This window comes from Drosophila kikkawai, chromosome 3R, assembly GCF_030179895.1.
Source record: "Drosophila kikkawai strain 14028-0561.14 chromosome 3R, DkikHiC1v2, whole genome shotgun sequence".
NCBI classification, from domain to species: domain Eukaryota; kingdom Metazoa; phylum Arthropoda; class Insecta; order Diptera; family Drosophilidae; genus Drosophila; species Drosophila kikkawai.
Window position 1 is genome coordinate 14,328,451 of NC_091731.1, and position 18,175 is coordinate 14,346,625.

The 18,175-nt window shown below is 41.4% G+C and overlaps 1 protein-coding gene across 7 annotated transcripts; it reads left to right on the forward strand.

Annotated features, from left to right (window-relative positions):
* The first annotated feature begins 74 nt into the window (after positions 1-74).
* On the forward strand, positions 75-16,608 carry Stat92E (Signal transducer and transcription activator Stat92E). Of its 7 annotated transcripts, none has more exons than XR_001770636.3 (10): positions 75-267; positions 10,197-10,626; positions 10,765-11,792; positions 11,860-12,339; positions 12,399-12,656; positions 12,713-12,913; positions 12,983-13,106; positions 13,627-13,825; positions 14,876-15,143; positions 15,725-16,608. XR_001770636.3 is itself a non-coding variant. In XM_070287294.1 (9 exons), exons 2-9 carry the CDS (start codon positions 10,502-10,504, stop codon positions 15,731-15,733), a joined length of 2,271 nt encoding a protein of 756 aa, XP_070143395.1. In that variant the 5' UTR covers positions 75-267; positions 10,197-10,501; the 3' UTR covers positions 15,734-16,608. The 7 variants fall into 7 exon arrangements, 1 of the variants encoding a protein (XP_070143395.1); XR_011445353.1 differs by having other exon boundaries at positions 14,876-14,921; XR_001770635.3 differs by lacking the exon at positions 75-267 and adding an exon at positions 861-1,219.
* Positions 16,609-18,175: the final 1,567 nt, after the last annotated feature.

Consider the following 18,175-nt stretch of genomic DNA (forward strand, 5'->3'; position numbering starts at 1 on the left):
GGTATTTTTGTATTCCCAGCCCTGCATTTCGGTATTTTTTCGATGGCTAGCATTTAAGCGCTTCAGCTACGGTCACTCTGCCGCAAGCACTCGATTCGCAAAAAAAGAAAACAAATTATTTTAATTGTTTTAGTGATATTAAAGTAAAGTTGTGTTGCAATCGCCACCAACACGGTCGCGTACTGCATGCGGTCTTTGCATTCGCTGAAGTGGTGCCAACGTTTTCCACCTGCAGCAGAGGGCCATAACCAATAAGCAGTCGGAAAGGTGAGTCTTCTTTGGATCAAGAGTGGAAAAAATTAATTATTTAAGGCCTATTGATTTTGCGGGTGGGAGAGGTCTTCCAATGCCCCCCTGTTGCTATCGCCCACGCCCACCGCCCCGCATCCTTGGGGGCAGGATACCGATGGGATGGGTCGCCTGTTGCTGCGCACAACAGGTGAACTTGAACTTGAAAGTCTCTTTATCGCAATTTTCAGAGTACATAAAAGCGCAGAAGCACACATGCACTCTTGTAAATTGTTAACCTTGACATAAAGGACGCAGTGGATAAATTAAATGTAATAAACTTATCCGTCCCAAGTCGAAAACAAAATATCGTCAATAGCAGCCGCCAAAACTGCACATGTAAATCCCATTATTTATTAACACCAATTCTCAGAAACGCAAATTCCTTTTATAAACAATTCATATTTTATAGTTTTAGTTTTTCCAGTGTTGAATAAGCCAAATATTTCGCAAGATAACATACACGTTAACAGAACTGAGATTAGTGTGACCAACAAGGAAATACCAAAAGCATCGGCTTATCGATTTTATTTCATCGACGTCCACCTCTAGCGCACACTTTGAATCAGTTTGTATTTGTTGCTCAATTTAAAAGGTGATTTTAGAAGCGGAGGCTGTTTCGGGTGCGCAACAGTTGTATTTTTTCCCTGCAAGTGCACAAGACTGGGACTTGCTTCCAGTTTGAATTTACCTTCAAAGCCAGGATTCGGGACGCGTTCCTTTAAGTACGAGGGCGTGGGCGTACGTGTATGAGTGCGAGTGCCGTGTGCGTGTCTCGCGCGGCGTGTGTGTGAGCGCGATTTAAAAATAAAACGGCAAATACATAACAAATTATCGAAGAGCAACAGCAGCGGCGGCAGCGAACGAACCAATACAAACACCAGCCGTGTGTGTTTACACTTTGTTGTGCGTTGGTGTTTGTGTACCAAAGGTAAATGGAAAATAGAGAAGAAAAAAAGAGCAAAAACATGGGGGGCAGTTTGCTGTGTGTGCGTGAGTGTTTGCCTGGGGAAGGACGTGGACTCCACTGCACTTCTTTGCTGCGCAACACGATGTGTGTGGGCGTAGGGCTGGTGGGTGGATGGGTGATCGGGTTCCCATAGAAGGCTTCTCGAAGGTTAGGGCGACGAAGGGTCTTTGCATTTTAGCCAAGAATCAAATGCAGCCATCATGTGTTTCCACTTGAGGCCTTATTTATGCACATACACACATACGCTAATGCAAACACACATGTGTTGCGCCCTCTTGTTGTTGTTGTTTTTCCGCGCTCCTGTTTCTTATTCTTTTTCGTTCATGGTTATTTCCTGGAAAATCCATAAAAACAAAGGCAACAAGAATTTCGAGTGCAATAGCACAAATAACAGCAACAACACAGCTATCGAGTATATTAGCCGCTCTCGCTCTCTCCGTCTCTGTCTCCCTTCCTCTGTGTCCGTGCCCCGTTAGGGCTCCCCGTCCTGCTCCCACCCCTTAACAATCTCATATTCACATGCTACTCTTGCTTTCATACAAACATATTGTGTTGTACGTCGCTGACTTCTGCGCGCTCAACACTTTTATCTTGCTCGCTGTCGTTGGCCGCCACCGCCGCCGCTCCTCCTGCTCCCCCACATCCCCTCCTTTATCACCTCCGCGTCCTCCTCCTCATTCTCCTTCTTCACCTCTTTATTCGTTCGCTGCTCACACTGACGACTTCTTGGACATAACTTGGCTATAACGCGGCTGCCTTTAACCATTTCGGACAAATTACGATTGTCAGCGACGCTAAGGTTAAACGCCTTTGGCCGCAGGTTGCGTTTAACATTTGATAAATCGCAAAAGCGAACGCGCTATGAATTAATATATAGCTTATTATTAACCTAATATATAGCTTACTAGTCGGGAGATATATTATTTATAGAGGGTTAAGATCGATTTAATAACTAAATTTGTTAAGATCTCAAGGTTTGAGAACGTATATTACCAAAAATTTCAAAAGTTTTAACTTGAAATTCTTATATTTTGTATGCTTAAATATTTATGTATATATAGTTTCATTATTCAAAATTATTATACTGCATGATACCAATTCGATTCGAAATCTCAATATTTCCTTCCTTGATGTTATAATCCCAGCATATGCGTAAACGTTTTATCGCCACAAATCCAATCGCCTTGAGTTATTTCTGAACCTTAGGTTAGGAATTGCTAATTAATTTGCGATTATGCGAAACAGTCTCTTCAAAGGCAATTGCAGAGTTGCTCCTTATCGCCCACACCTCTCTTCCCCCTTATTTACTTGGTTACATTCCCACCTCCTTATCAAAAAGCAGCTTATTGCGTTGCATTTAATTGTAAATGGAGCAGTCCCCAGCTATACTACACGATAGACAATATTTACAGGCAACCGTTGATTGGGGTGGCCAATCTACTGTACTTACACTTTTTACGCCCGCTTATCGGGGAGGTCCGTTTAATGCTCTCCTGTATTGATAGTCGTTGGCCCTGTGCTCGCTCTAGAGCTAGAATAAATCTGGCAGAAGCAAAAATATAACACTCAAACATCAGCCGATTTCGAGTGTTTGTGGTGTCTAGGAAATAACTTTCCTCTTTTGATATGACAATGCGAATAAAACAGACAGAAGACACCCAGTGATACCCTATTATTTTAGTAAATAATTTTCTAAATCAATATTATTTTTGACAACCAGGAACGTGAATTTCCTTTAAAGCAAAGTTGCCCTAAGCTCTGACTCGCAAGGCAGAAAATTCAGAAATTTAACTAACTCAGGCAGAAACCATTTTCGAAATAGTTAATATATAGTTATAGTGTTCTTTTGTGCTTTATTAGTCTTTTCATTCATAAAAAAAAAAAAAACCATTAAAAAACCCATAATTTAGACAGTTCTTAGTTTTCTGTTCATGGAAACAATCTTTGAAACGTCAATTGACAGATCAGTTGTCATTAAGTTCGTCACTAAGGCATAATAGGTTTTGTGCCAATCTACTGATAAGACTTTTGATGTTTAGAAATCTCACAAAAATGCTTCGAAAAATAAGTAAAATTCTAAGAAACTTATAGAGCTTCTCAAAAAAATATAGCGTTGTCCCCCATTAATGTATGACTTTGATAACCTAGCTGACCTCCTTGGCTAAAGCTTCGACACATGCCAATCTTAAATCACTGAATGTCGTCAGGGGCAATATATTGCGCAAAAATGTACAAATAAATTTCTAAAAATCAATTTATTAATGCACAAATGCATCGCTAATTGAAGTTCTGCAGAATCTATATGCAAGCAACTGATAAGACACAAGCAAAATTCCCAGCCTCCTGGCATTTTAGCTTAATCCCATACTCTGACGAAAACCCTTTGGTTCAGGTGATAAGACTGGATTCTGGGGAAACAATAAATGAGTCTGGCAACTGGTAACAAGCCGAATATACCTCGCTCAATGTTCCAGTGCCCCTCAGCATGGGAAGCGATAGCCGACAAACATTGTGCAAAATGTCAGGCAGGCAGCAACGATAAATGATTACTTAAATAACACTTGGCGGGGTGAAGAGCACTAGGGGAGGCGGCATCTCTGGGGTTGTTGGGGTTCTTCGAGTCGTTGGGGCCGTAGCTGCAGTGACGGTGAAGCGGGGTCCATTGTCGACGAACGACGTACGACGTACGACGTGTACCCACACAACAACCGGCGGGGCCGAACACTGAGGCATGCTTATTAAACTTTTATGAGTGCAAAAACAAATACCACAAGGCGGTTGTGTGTGCCAGTGTATGCGAGTGTGTCTGCGTTGTTTATAAAAAATTGAATAAGATAATACGAAATGTGCGGCTGGCACAAATGTCGAAGCAGCAGAAAGCAAAAAGAGCAAAAGGCGGACAGCGAAGAATAACAGAACCGAGGACGCTCTGAAACTTGGAAGTTTCTGTTTTGGACAGAAGTTAGAATCTACTAAGGTACCGTGAAAATTAAAGCAGGGCCCTAACATGCAATGTATGCCACCATTTTGTAAATCCTAAAGGAGTAATTTCAAACTTTACGAATTATAGAAATTCTAACCTAATAAAAATTAGTGCATTCCAAAGTTAGTTTTTTAATTTTTTAAATTTAGAATAGTACTAAGAATACATTGTTTTATTTTGAATACTTCAAATAAAGTTAAACTTAGCATCCAACTGTAAATTCTATAATTATCTACGGTTTAGAATTCTATATAATATATCAAAAGATTTACCCAAAGGTAATTCCATTAGTAATACAAATTTATTGTTATCTTGACTTGTATAGAAACTCCTTCAATCTACTTCTAAGAAGCAGTGCACCTAGATTTCAAAAGATTAGATTTGAGGAAATTACTTGTTCTGATAAATGATATACGATCACTGAAGCAATTAAATACACATTTTGATCAGATTTTAGGTAATCTCAATACCATTTAATCATTCTATCGTTTGCCGTTATTGTATAACATTTTTAGTTTTAAATATTTGAAAGAATTATTAGCTTGCTCTTCTTAAAATACTCTATCCTTTTTTAAACTTAAAGGTAACAATAAAGTTAATCTTAATTGATTTTTCGTAGTAATTGAATTTAGTTGTTTCATGCACTCTTATACCTTAACTGTTGCTTGATTAGGTAGCGTCCGATTGCCCTCAGGTATCACTGTGCCACCTTGTAGTCTCTAGCTTTATGATATGTACTTAACTTCGAGCTGACTTATCAGTGCCGAGTTGGTATGGTTGCTGCCATAAAACTTTCCACTAGCGGCATTTGGATTCCTTGGAGCTTTTCAGTTCGCATGAAAATTGGGATCTCCTCTATATCTATCTGGCTCTATCTTGTTTATACGCCCACTTTGCTGCAGATAACACGTTTTCCAGAATTTTCGCTGTGGCAATACGCCAAAATTCGTCTGTATGGCCTACTATAATACCACCTTGGGGGATTATATCCAATCTGTATCTGCAGATTGTTGTTTATCCCAGATATATACTACGTACATAGAAAGATAAACAAAGTGGCTTGGCGTGTGGGATAAGATCTGCCTGGTTTTTGGCATTTGGCTTTTGTTGGCCATGAGTCATCGAGTCAAACGCTTATCTAAGACGCGCCTATTCGGCTTTTATTTTCTGGCTCAGCATTAATCACACGGCTAAATGTGCAATTCGCCTGTTTTGTTATTCTTCTCCCTTTCTTTCTCTCTGCACCTCTGCCTCTCTGTTTGTTTGCGATTCGCTTTTTGTTTGCCGCTGGCGGCAGCAAAAACAATTTCTGTGTGGGCAGCTGGCCGGCAGCGAAGCTCGTTGAGATACAGATACGTATACAAGCATAGATACACAGATATACAAATACATTTAACGATACAGATTCAGATTCAGATACAGATACAGATACAGATACATACCGACAAACAAACGGTTTAATAGACGAACATGTGTGTATGCCATAACAATTGGCACCCAATTGCCAATGGAGATTGCTAGGCACTCCGGGTTTTCCCCTATTGACTTATATTTTTCTTGGATCTGCTTTACATACCACCGCCCCCCGCCCCGGCCAACCCAAACGGATGTACAAAAGCCGCCCAACCAGTTCGCTTTTCCAAACCACTTTCATTGCACTTCAAGGTTGCTGGCTGCATCACATGGGCAATTGCAACATGGTGGCAAAAATTCGCTGATACAGATTAGACTGAGGCAAGCGTTAGCTGAGCACATTCCCGAATTTTCTCAGAATTTAAATTTGCCTTATCTATATTTTATCAATTTAATATATTTAAATACCAATAGATTTGTAACATTTCATTATTTATTATTTCCGGGCGGAAAGAAGTCGATTTGCTAGCCTCTTTTGACACTGAGAATGCTACGATATAAGCTATTGGGATAATCGCCGATTCTCCGAATACTCACCAAAAGGCCAGACGTCAATGCAAATTCAAGTTTTGCAACTGAAAACATTTTCGCCGACGCGAGATCGAAATGAATTTATATACATACGTTTAAAAAGAAATGAAAAAAAAAAAAAAATAAAAGCTTCGTTACACATTTGTGTTTTGTGTGACGTGCTTTGGGGTCTCTGCTGTATACACGTTTTTAACCCTCTGAGGCCAGCCAGTGGCAAATTACCCCTCCATGATGCCCTTTTGGATTGGACATGTGCGTGTACATTTACAACTGGGTATAAATAACACTCTCTATCTGCCGTGTACGGCTGCAACTAAGTAAATATATCTGCGCCCTCGTATTGCTGCGCTATAAATCGCGTATGTGCTGGGGCTACCAGTTATCGCGGCTTTTGCGGTAAACACAAATCCAACCGATGTTGTATCTTGGCTCATTCATGGCATAAAATCGAAGAAAAAGATGCTTTGTTATAAAAAATGGCTTCTTTTGTGATTCGTAATTTGAAATCATTTTCGCTTGACCTATTTCGCTGGTATTTATCTTACAACTTTTTCGGAGAATCTAATTCAAAATGCGTTTTGTTTAAGGTTACCCCAGCATAAACACAAATGTGTTTGGGTTTTGTGCAATAATAATAATGCTATTAAAATCGATTAGAGGAAGCTCTTGATTTTAAACTTAGATTTAACTTAAAATTTAACTAAAGAAGTATGTAATTATATAGTTTGCAAATAGTAGAGTTACATATTTTATTATTTTTCTTAGTTGTAGTTGCTATTTTTTTTGCAGTGAGTCTTTGTTGTCGAAGATATTTAACGCTTTTAGCGTCCATGCTGAAAACTTAAAAAGGCCGCACAACATATTTTTTATAGCGTCTACCTTTGTTTTTTTTTTATTTTGTTTTGTTTTGCTTTCATTAAGCTCTCTGCTGCTCGTGCGGATAGCGAAACCAAAACTGGATTTGATTTCGGGGCAACAGAACAACAAGCCAAACGATCCACAGAAAGTTTTTAGCTTGGTATCAGCTTGGTTCTGATTTATGCCTTGTTTAAAAGCATACTATAGATGGTTTCCCTTAGCTAGGGCTCCGACTTTTATCATAAAATTACTCCAGAAAGAGCTTTGTTTCAGAAAGAGCATTCCCTTGGCTTAGTGGATGTCCGTATGTGTATGTAGTTACGGTCCCCTATGACTACGACTCGCGTCGTCCACAGCTGGTGTGATATGGAGTGCTGGTGGGATTTCCTCGGTCCCAGAGGAAAGTCGACAAGGGCGCCATCCATCCATGCATTTTTTTGGTAACTTTAATTATGGCTTTCGGTCGGTTATTTTCGCTGATAATATACGCCTGCGTTACCCAATTATACGACCCTCGAAGAGTCACTGTGCCGGAATTTGCATAATAATGCCATTAGCCGAATTTCATAATAGTATAATATTATGAGTTTATGAGCAGAACACATTTTTCTCTTTGTGTTTTGGCAACTATTTGGGGTTTTTTCAGTTCCTGCTAAGCAAAAGTTTCTACTCTATTAGCTTTTCCTAGAAGCACTAGAAGAAGGCGCTATTTAAAGTTTGTAAATTGTCCTGATAAGTGCTATGAGTTTTCCACCTAATCCATACGCAATCTTTCACGGCAATTGATTCATCGATGCCTTTTGGTCATCGCCTTATCGGAACATGGTAAATATATGGAATATGCTGAATTTCCAACAAACCCAGATTATTCTAACTACTTCAGCGTAATTTTCATATCATTCTTGCCTTCTTGGCCATTCACGTTTCGGCCTTATCACAGTCGCGAAGGTGGGCGGTATAAAAGCCACAAATGAAATTGGCAAAGCCTTCAGTTGAGTTCCTTCGATCGATCGGTAAAGTCTCCCGGTTAATCATTCCCATTATTAAAATATAACATTTAATTGTTTGTTTTTCCCCGCGATTTAATATTATTGTTTTGATTGAAAAGCGATCCCCCCGATGTCACAGATTTAATATTGTTGCTGCTCCGATCAGAGTTTGTTTGTAAACAGTCTGCTCGATTGCCCCACCTGACAGCTTCTGCTCTTCTCCGATAACCCAACTGGGATCAGGACTGGACTGGCTGGCTGACTGGTGGGGATCAGGGAGAATTCAGCTTAAAGCCGGCGGAATCGATCCGAGCAATCAAAACACGCGCCCGAGGCTATTCTTTTTGTTGACAAGCAGTCCCCTATGCCTGGCATTGATAACCCTGGCGGCAATGGGTGACTCACCTCGGATGCAGCTGTGTTTCTGTCTTAAGTTTGCAACTTTTCAAGCTGATAACAAGCGGAAAAGTACTACTCCTACTAAGGCCGAAAAGAAAAACTTTGTGCCAACTTGGCCGGATTGCATCCGTCAAACTGACTTGGCACATTAGAAGCAACCACACCAAAACCAAAACCAAACCAAACCAGAACCTTGAACTACTTTACTTTGGCCCAAGAAGCGGCGAAGGCCAGAAGCAATAGCAACCGCAACAACTCATGAATAGAAAGAAACCTGCCCGAGAGTGGAGCACAAGTAAACTATCCCCGATCTTTTCTTTTTCCATCTACCTAAGCAGAGATGACTCCCTGACTCGCTGATACCCAGTGAGCCGCACATCCGATTTCGGTTCCTTTTGGGGGCAGGTATCGCCGCGACCTGTTCTGTTTGCATCATCAAGCAACCTTTGTTTCTACTGCGGACTTGTCCCTTTGCCTGGCCTGCATTTTCGAGGGTCTGTTTCTTCTTCGGCCATTAGATCCTTATCTAAGTTGGCTGCTGCCTGGCCTGGACTGGTTTGCCTTGTTTACCACCACCGTCACTCTTTCGACTACTTCCATGCCGGTTCCAAATTCTCCTCTCCGTTTTCTCGGGCCATTCATATTTGCTACGTGAGCGTCGCTGTGGCCTTTTTTCCGCGTAACTACAGAAATTAGCGTATCGACCACAAAAGCAAACATGCTTCGGTTCGGGCTCGGATTCGTATTTGGGTTCAGTTCAGGTTCTTGGTTCTTGGTTCTCGGTCTCGGTCTCGGCCTGGGTCTGGACCTGCGTCTGGGTAACCGCTCATTTACGGTCACGTTTCGACGACAAACAAATGTCGCCAGTCGCGGACCAGTCGGTACCAAGCCAGAGGAGAACCCTGCCCGGGGACAGGAGAAGGGCTCGGCCTGTGGCTGTTCTGCCATAGTGCTGCCTTATCAGCGCTATTTAGCATGGCTATAAAGAGCCATATTCCCCATGGATCGGACTTGCCCGCCCGGCGGTGCAATTAATTTTCACACCTGTTGTTCCGAGCGTCTCGAATTCACCTCACGCTTTGCTTCTGCTGCTCTCTCTGGCTGTGTGTTTCGTTTTGTTTACTTTTTCACCTGCGTGCGAGCTGGTTTTTTTCTCGGTGTGTGTCTGTTTGTGTATTTGCCATTTGCAATAATTTTTTGTTATGGTAATCAAAGGCTAAAGCCAAAGCCTGGACAACGCATACATTCAGCTCTTTACCGCGCTCATAAAGCCATGTTCTATGACCTCACGATCCGGTTGGGGGAATCTATTTCCTTCTCTGGTATTTCTACTTAATTATGGTTTTCCATTAACCAAATTGAAGGCATTTTTTGTGGTTAGTTGATATATAAAAGCCAAATTAATTAGCTTTAGTTAGTAGTGGTTTATCTACTTTACAATATCAGTATAAATATTAGCTATTTACGATGTGTAATAGTTCTGGATCGCCGCTTAAAAATGATGTCTCACTGAATACTATTGACTTTACCTTTTGCTTCTAAACAAACAGTTTCTGCTTGGTTATTTGATCAAGGGGAGACCCCAAACCTTGTTACAACAATAGACTCTCTTTATGCATAGAATGCATTGCAAAAAAGGTTGACATCGCTTACGGATACCATTGAAACCATGCCAGTCATCACATCCTCACATATTGTGCCGTTTATCATATTGAAAGAAACATCGCACTTACCCACATATGAACATATGCTTGTGTATTTATAGTTCCCTCCTAACCATACTAAAAAATCAAACAAAATCAGACAAACACGATATCGATTGCATGTATGCGAGTGCATTTTATGGACGCCTTAGACTGTGGAAGTTACCCGGAGCTTAACCGGGTCAAGAGCCTGTTTCAGGACAGAAATTGAAATTGATACAGAAACTGAATCAGAATCCGCACCAGAGAAAAACCAAGCCCCCAGACAGTTGCACAGATCACCAACACTTCCATTCAGCATTCAGCTGTCCCAGCTAAGCATCCACACTCACAATACCATCATCATCCATCCGGGTAGATCAAGAGCATGAGCCTGTGGAAGCGCATTTCCAGCCATGCCGACTGCGAGCAGCGTATGGCGGCCCACTACGATGAGAAGGGTCTCTTTGACCTGCGCATCTGCTTGGCGCCCTGGATCGAAGACAGGATAATGTGAGTAGAGAGCGGCCAGTTGTGGGAAATGGGGTAATAAAAGTGCACTAAGCAACAGAAGGATTAGTTTAAGTCAACCGCCGGAACCGCCTGAGCATGATCTAATTACTTTCCCTTCTCTTTTTCACCCGCCTGCAGGTCTGAGCAGATCACACCCAACTCCACAGAACAGCTAGAGCGCGTGGCACACAAATTTCACGAAGATTTGCAACAGAAGCTTCTCTCCACGCGTACCGCCAGCGATCAGGCACTGAAATACCGTGTGGTGGAGCTCTGCGCCCTCATCCAACGCACCTCCGCCGTCGAGCTATATACGCATCTGCGCAGCGGCCTCCAGAAGGAACTGCAGCTGGCCACAGAAAAGAGCGTGGCATCCACAGCAGGCCAATCTATGCCGCTCAATTCGTACAACATGAACGCCGCCGCCATGGCCACAGGCGGCTACATGGACACCAATGAGATCTTGGGCGTCACCAACAGTTGCAATCCTGTCCAAAACATGAGTGTCATGCCGTGCACTGTGCAGAACCCAGGCATTGCGTCTCCCGCTTTAGGAATGGCTGCACCCAAGGTGGAGCTGTACGAGGTCCAGCACCAGATAATGCAGACCCTTAACGAGTTTGGCGCCTGCGGCAACGCCCTGAAGTTGCTTGTCCAAAATTACAGCTACATGCTGAACTCCACAGCCTCGCCCAATGCGGAGGCGGCCTTCAAGTGTCTGATCGAAGAGAAGGCCACCATCGTGATCACAGTGCGTCGCAGCTTCATGTACTACGAGTCGCTGTACGAGATGGTCTTCCACGAGCTTAAGAACTGGCGCCGCCAGCAGGCTCTTGCCGGAAACGGGGCTCCGTTCAATGAGGGAGCCCTCGATGATATTCAGCGCTGCTTCGAGATGCTGGAGACATTTGTTGCCCATCTGCTGGCCGCCATTAAGGAGATAATGCGCGTCCGCCTGGTCAGCGAGGAGCCCGAGCTGACACACCTCCATGAACAGATCCAGCTCTCGCAGAAGAATCTGGTTTGCTCTGCTTTCATTGTGGACAAGCAGCCGCCGCAGGTGATGAAGACAAACACACGCTTTGCAGCCTCAGTGCGCTGGCTCATTGGATCCACACTGGGCATCCACAACAATCCACCCACTGTGGAGTGCATCATCATGTCAGGTTTGTATTTCAAAGATTCTGCTCCTCTGGATACCACGGTTCTAATCTACTCTTTTTTTTCCCTCAGAAAACCAAGCACATCGTTTCGTAACTCGCGGCGCCCAGTTGGACAACAGCTTGGCCGGACAGTCGTCGGGCGAAATTCAGAACTGCTCCAGTACCATGGAGTACCAGCAGAACAACCACGTGTTCTCGGCCAGCTTTCGTAACATGCAGCTAAAAAAGATCAAGCGGGCGGAGAAGAAGGGCACGGAGAGCGTTATGGATGAGAAGTTCGCCCTCTTCTTTTATGCCACCACCACGGTGAACGATAGTCATCAGGTCCGCGTTTGGACCCTGTCCCTGCCCGTCGTGGTGATCGTGCACGGCAATCAGGAGCCCCAGTCGTGGGCCACCATCACCTGGGACAATGCTTTTGCGGAGATTGTCCGAGATCCCTTTGTGACCACCGATCGTGTCAGTTGGGCCCAGCTCTCTGTGGCGCTGAACACCAAATTTGCATCGAGCACACAGCGCTCGCTGACCCTCGACAACCTGGACTTCATTTGTAAGCCTTATTGTATGTCTTAGCTGGGGGATTCTAATCTGTTTTAATTCTGTTTACAGACGAGAAGCTCCAGCGTGAAGAACGGTCTGAATATATAACGTGGAACCAGTTCTGCAAGGAGCCCATGCCAGATCGCTCCTTCACCTTCTGGGAGTGGTTCTTTGCCATCATGAAACTCACCAAAGACCACATGTTGAACATGTGGAAGGCCGGCTGCATCATGGGCTTCATCAACAAGGCCAAGGCGCAAGATGATCTGCTGCGCTCTCCCTCTGGCATCGGCACCTTCCTGCTCCGCTTCTCCGACAGCGAGCTTGGTGCGTAAAACCAGCTTTCTTGAGGCTAAATTCTTAACATATATTATATATCGCAGGAGGGGTCACCATTGCCTATGTCAACGAAACGGGATTGGTCACCATGCTGGCCCCCTGGACTGCCCGTGACTTCCAGGTGCTTAACCTGGCCGATCGCATTCGTGATCTTGATGTCCTGCGCTGGCTGTATCCCAGCGACCGCAATGCTCTCTGCGTCGAGCGAGACACCGCCTTTGGCGAATTCTTTTCAAAGCGTCAGGGTAAGCATTCCATCGGGCATTATACAGTACAAAACATGTCCTAATCAGAACCCAATTCCCGCTGTGCAGAACCCTCGCCCGGCTACAAGAAGACCACCCTGCACGTCCAGGTTTGTAACAGCAATGGCGACAACGGCTCCACCAGCGGAACACCGCATCACGTGCCGACGCATGATGGCATGCAGATGGGAAAGTAAGTTTCGCATGTCTGGGCTCATTCTACTCCAAATCCAGTAATGATCGAATTGGCTAACTAATAAAAGCTTGTTACTAAGCTCGAGTGCCTGAGTAGACAGCTAATCCTGGGCCCGAGGGATGATCAATCCAGCTGATGATGATCCGCCTTCACATATTTCCGCTTATTTCCTTTACTTTGCGTTGTTTTGCTTATGATTTTGACAAAAAGAAAAAACAAAAGTTTAACCAGATTGCAATACTTTGAATTCGAACAAAAAAGACTTTGAATCCGAAAACCGAAAACGGAACACGGAAAACGTTTGTTGTGCCTGAGACTAACCCAAAATTTAGGCTAATAAAACTAATAAAATTTTGTTGGAAACTCTGGACGAGAGGAGAGCGAGAGCGAGCTCTCCCCGATCTCTACTTATTTCTAGTCGAACAGAAAACTTATCACCTGTGTGCTCTCTGTTTATTTTCATTTATCGTCTCCACCTTCCTCTGCGACTTGTTGGTCATTTTGGGTGATGGTTCAGTATTGAGGAATCAGATTCCGATGGCAGCGAATACGCAGGGGAGATTGCAAGGTTCCTGCAAGAGGCCAATCCCAACGATCCTGCAGTGAGCGCGATCAATGATACCATAATGATGTGCTCCCCGAGGCACATAACGATGAGCTCCTAAGGAGCAGCAGAGCATACAGACTGTTGATTCGGTTCGGTCACTTACCGAAAGGTATAACAACAATTTAATTATGTTCGCATCTCAAAATCATTCAAATCCGACTATGTTCCCTCCGTTCGCGGTCCATCCATTCGCTCGTTGCACAGCAGCCGCCGCCGCCGTAACAGTCGTAACTGCGCTCTCTCATCCGCCTTCCCGATGGTCATCTTTCATATCCATTTCCATCAGCAGGCCATATCCCGGGTCATCATCAGTTTCAGTTTCAGTTTCAGTTGGGTTCTCCTTCAATCAGGTTACTAACTCTAGTCTAGACGGTTGCCCTATAACACCAATCACAATATTATTTGTTTGCATCAAGTGGGTCTTTTGTAATTTTGTGTTACAGTTATTGTCTTGTTCAAAGTATTGCCATCTGTATAAACTTTTCAGCTTCAAGAAGATTTATGTATGAATAAATCAAAATCAATCAAAATTTCTCAAACTCTAAAATTGTATCTCTCTAACCGCTTACCCTTTTCCTCTTCTATTTATTTCGCTTCGAACGCAGCTTACAGAATAGCACCATCATGCACCTGTAAATCTGATCCTAAGCTGAATCTAGATCTCAGCTAGCCAAGCAACCGAATTAGACAAAACGAGAAAAGAGAAAATCGAATTACATATTTAAACTCTTGCTTAAAAGTCGCGCAACAATTACCAGATTAGAGTTATTAATATTTGTGCATGGCCTCTTTGGGGCTCGTTTGTTCGCATGTTCGTTGCCGTTGTACCTTTCGTTTTAATTGTGATTTCTCTCCCGATTTGATGTTAGTGTTGTTGCAAAATATATATTAAAATTATTTAATGTTAAGGGAACCGGTCACTGCAGCTGGCTTTCATTAAAGGCTTTGCGTCATATTAAGCCAAAACAACACAAAAAACAACCTTCATTTCTCTTTGCATTTCCCTGGCATTTCTCATTTCTCTCCTCTCTATGATCCTTCTCCCCCTCCACCTACCTCTTGAACTCACCTCCTGCATGAGTTTGGCTTTTTTTTTCGATTATTATTTATTAATCCATTTTCTTTTTACATTTTACCCCCCGTTTATTCCATGTTCCAGTGGCGACTTTGGGATAGCGGACTTCGATTCAATGACGAACTTTGAGGTATATAACTAAACTAACTATAAACTATGTAGGAACGAAATCGTATAAGCGCCCGAAGAAGGTGTGTTGGCACCGCTATCATGGAAGTGGATCGTAAACAGCGATTGGAACACACCGCCGCGATCTGGCGTGACTCATTTGTGCTATTCGAAATTATTATTTTATGTTATCTAGATGTAATTATTAGAAATTGGAATGCATCGTAGAGGCAGGTTTTGTTTGGTATGTATTTTAACTGTATGTTGATTAATAACAATCAATAACCAACATGCACTAAATCCTTGTATATGCACCGAGATATACTACACATATAGACATCGAATAACGAGTTGTAGCAACAAAAGTATTAACTGTTTTAGCAAGAAATTAAGAAATGAAGAGGTTTATTATGCTTAAAATATTGAATGTTCTTGGGTGTCGAGTTTTAACTGTTAAAAGTTGTTGTTTTGAACGTTTTATTATACACTCTTTATACACACAAGTAGAATGAGAATTTTGAGGAAACGGAAACGGAATCGGGTTTGCCGCCGCCGCTGGTTTCACAGGTCAAGGATCCGTTAGCATTGTAAGACTAGATAGAAGAGGGTTTGAAACTGCGAAACAGGGAATGAGAAACTGAATGAAATTACGAATTTACAACCAGATATGATCAATATCCGTATATATTTACAAATATTTACATAAAGAGAACGTTCCTGTGTGGCGGAAACTATTTTTGAAACAGATTATAAATGTTAATCAACTAACTAACGATTACTAAATACGATTTGATCGGTTTTAACTGTTTAACTTTATCCTTGCAGCTTTTGTGAAACGCCTACAACAATACCAACAACAATAATACGATCTAGCAGAGCAATGCATGCAACACACAGAACACCACCCAGAACACTGTCTATATCGTGAACTATGATTGTGTGTCCGGGCCTGGTCTGACTTGAGCAGAATTTAGCACTTTCTGTTATGTATAAACCCTTTGGAATGTGTCCGCATGTTATTCGTTTTATATTTTTATATATACGTACCATCTATATATATATATATCTGTATACTTTGATTTTTTGTACCACTCACTGCTGGTGAGAAAGCATTACTTTTAGACAATGAATCGGTTTAGTTAGTGAGTAACTATTTGTTGAATCTAAATTTTTTTTAATTTTGATTTTAATTTTAAACGACTAATCATATTTTTTGAAGTATAAACTAAGCCTAATTTAAGCTATGACGACGGAGGAAAGGAATCAAAAGGACGAGATAGCCACACGCAGAGCTAAATTGCGTTTACTTTAGTTTATAGTTTATAAGTAACATTGTGAATTGCTTTATGTGAAGAACACACAACCCACTCCCCCATCCTTTATTGGCTTCCAATGCTGAAAATGCGCAAAAAATTTAAGAAATCTATGTTTGTATATTTTGTTTATCTTACAACGTGAATTTAAACCATTTGTTTTCGAGTCAGGGCTCTGTTTGCAATGCATTTTAAATGCACCAATCATGCCAATTGCCTTTTTAGTCAGTTATCAGAGACACACTACGATTATTACACTATATAGAAAGCGTAAGCATAATACTTTATGTAAACGACACACAACACTACACTCTAAGCTTTGTATGTGAACCTTAAGAATTTTATAAGACTTAAGTACAGCCCCAAAATAAATTCAATAAAAAAGAAACCAACTTTGATGCGAGTTTTGTGAGGAAAAATAAGAAAGAACACAAGTTCGATCTGAGAAACCTAATGTTAATTTGAGTACGTAACGTTTTTATTAAATTGTAAAATCTCGCGCACAGTTACACATTCCCACTGACAAATACTGATGAAAACAGACACCAAACAATGTTGTTACTGGCGAAAGCGATTGTATTTGATGTCCTGCTCTCAACGAAAACTAATTGTGTACATTGTGTAAGTGTTTTAAATGTAATTTCCAAAGCTATATTGGGTGTGCTGCAATTTTGAAAACTCAAGTGGGAAATAACTAAATAACTATTCTTGTCAAAATGGCCAATAAAACAATTGATTTTAAAAACTAACAACAATGTGTATTTATTTTTGGATGGTTCGTTCATGTTAGGGATGCCAGAAAATGTTGATATATCGATTCTGTTTAGATATACGGCTTAAAAATCGATACAGATCGCTACATCGATGTTTTGAAGCAATATAATTTTATAATATAAACAAATTGTTTCTGTTAAATGCGACATTTTTTGATATTTCCAAGTAGGTTAGCGTATTAGTTCTTCGTTATTTTTCTTCTCGATGTTCATTCCTAGATCCTTAGATCCGTTCTTGCACAGGCAATGTCACTGCTGGTCAGTGTTAAGTTTAAGTTTAGGATAAGTTTAACTAAACTTTGCTGCTAGCAAATACTGTCTGATGAAGATACGCTGTCAAAACAAAAAGATGAATTGTAAAAAGTTTTTATATGTAAATTATAGGTATTCGTGGTCTGCTTTCCATAAAATTTTTAAAATTTGATAACAAATCTTGAAGTAACCGAAGTTACATGAACTTATTTCAACAATTTCTTAATCATTTCAATAAAATCTATAGTGCTCGCACTTGTGTAAAACCCTATGGAGCACTTAAATCTTTAATGAAATAACTAATGAATGCGGCATGTCATAATACTATAAATAGTTGTATTTTTTCCCCCAAAAATAATTTATTTATATACAAAAAAAAAACCTACATTTTCCTTTAAAGATTTTATAATTTTAAGCTAAAATAACAAAAATGTACTAGTTTTACACGTTAACTGAACAACGATGTGGAATTTCCTATGGGATTATTAAGAATGGGGTCTAATTCTTATTTTTGGGGTAGATATTCCATGTAGAAGGTAAGTAATGTTAACAGATCTGTTCGTTTCTGTACATTTCATTCGCAAAATGATGTTACTCTCTTGAAATCGTAATTCTCTTTTAATTGTTTTCACTCTCCCAACCGTTCATGTTCAGATTTAAAAGCGCAACAGTTGAATAGGCATAGGTGGTAATGGGGAAGGGGGTGAATTTTCCCACCACGCATTTTCCGCATATAGGGTATGGGAAATAAAAAAACAACAGAACAACTAAAAGCGTGTAATAAAGGCTTTTTTTTTTAAATTTACGTATACGTAATGTATAAATGTAATCCAAACAATTTGCCCCCCACGCAAAGCAGGGTCGCTACGGCACTGTTGCTCGGAGAATTTAAAAGCAGAGGCGAGTTTCAAGTACGCAACAGTTGTATTTTTTCCTTG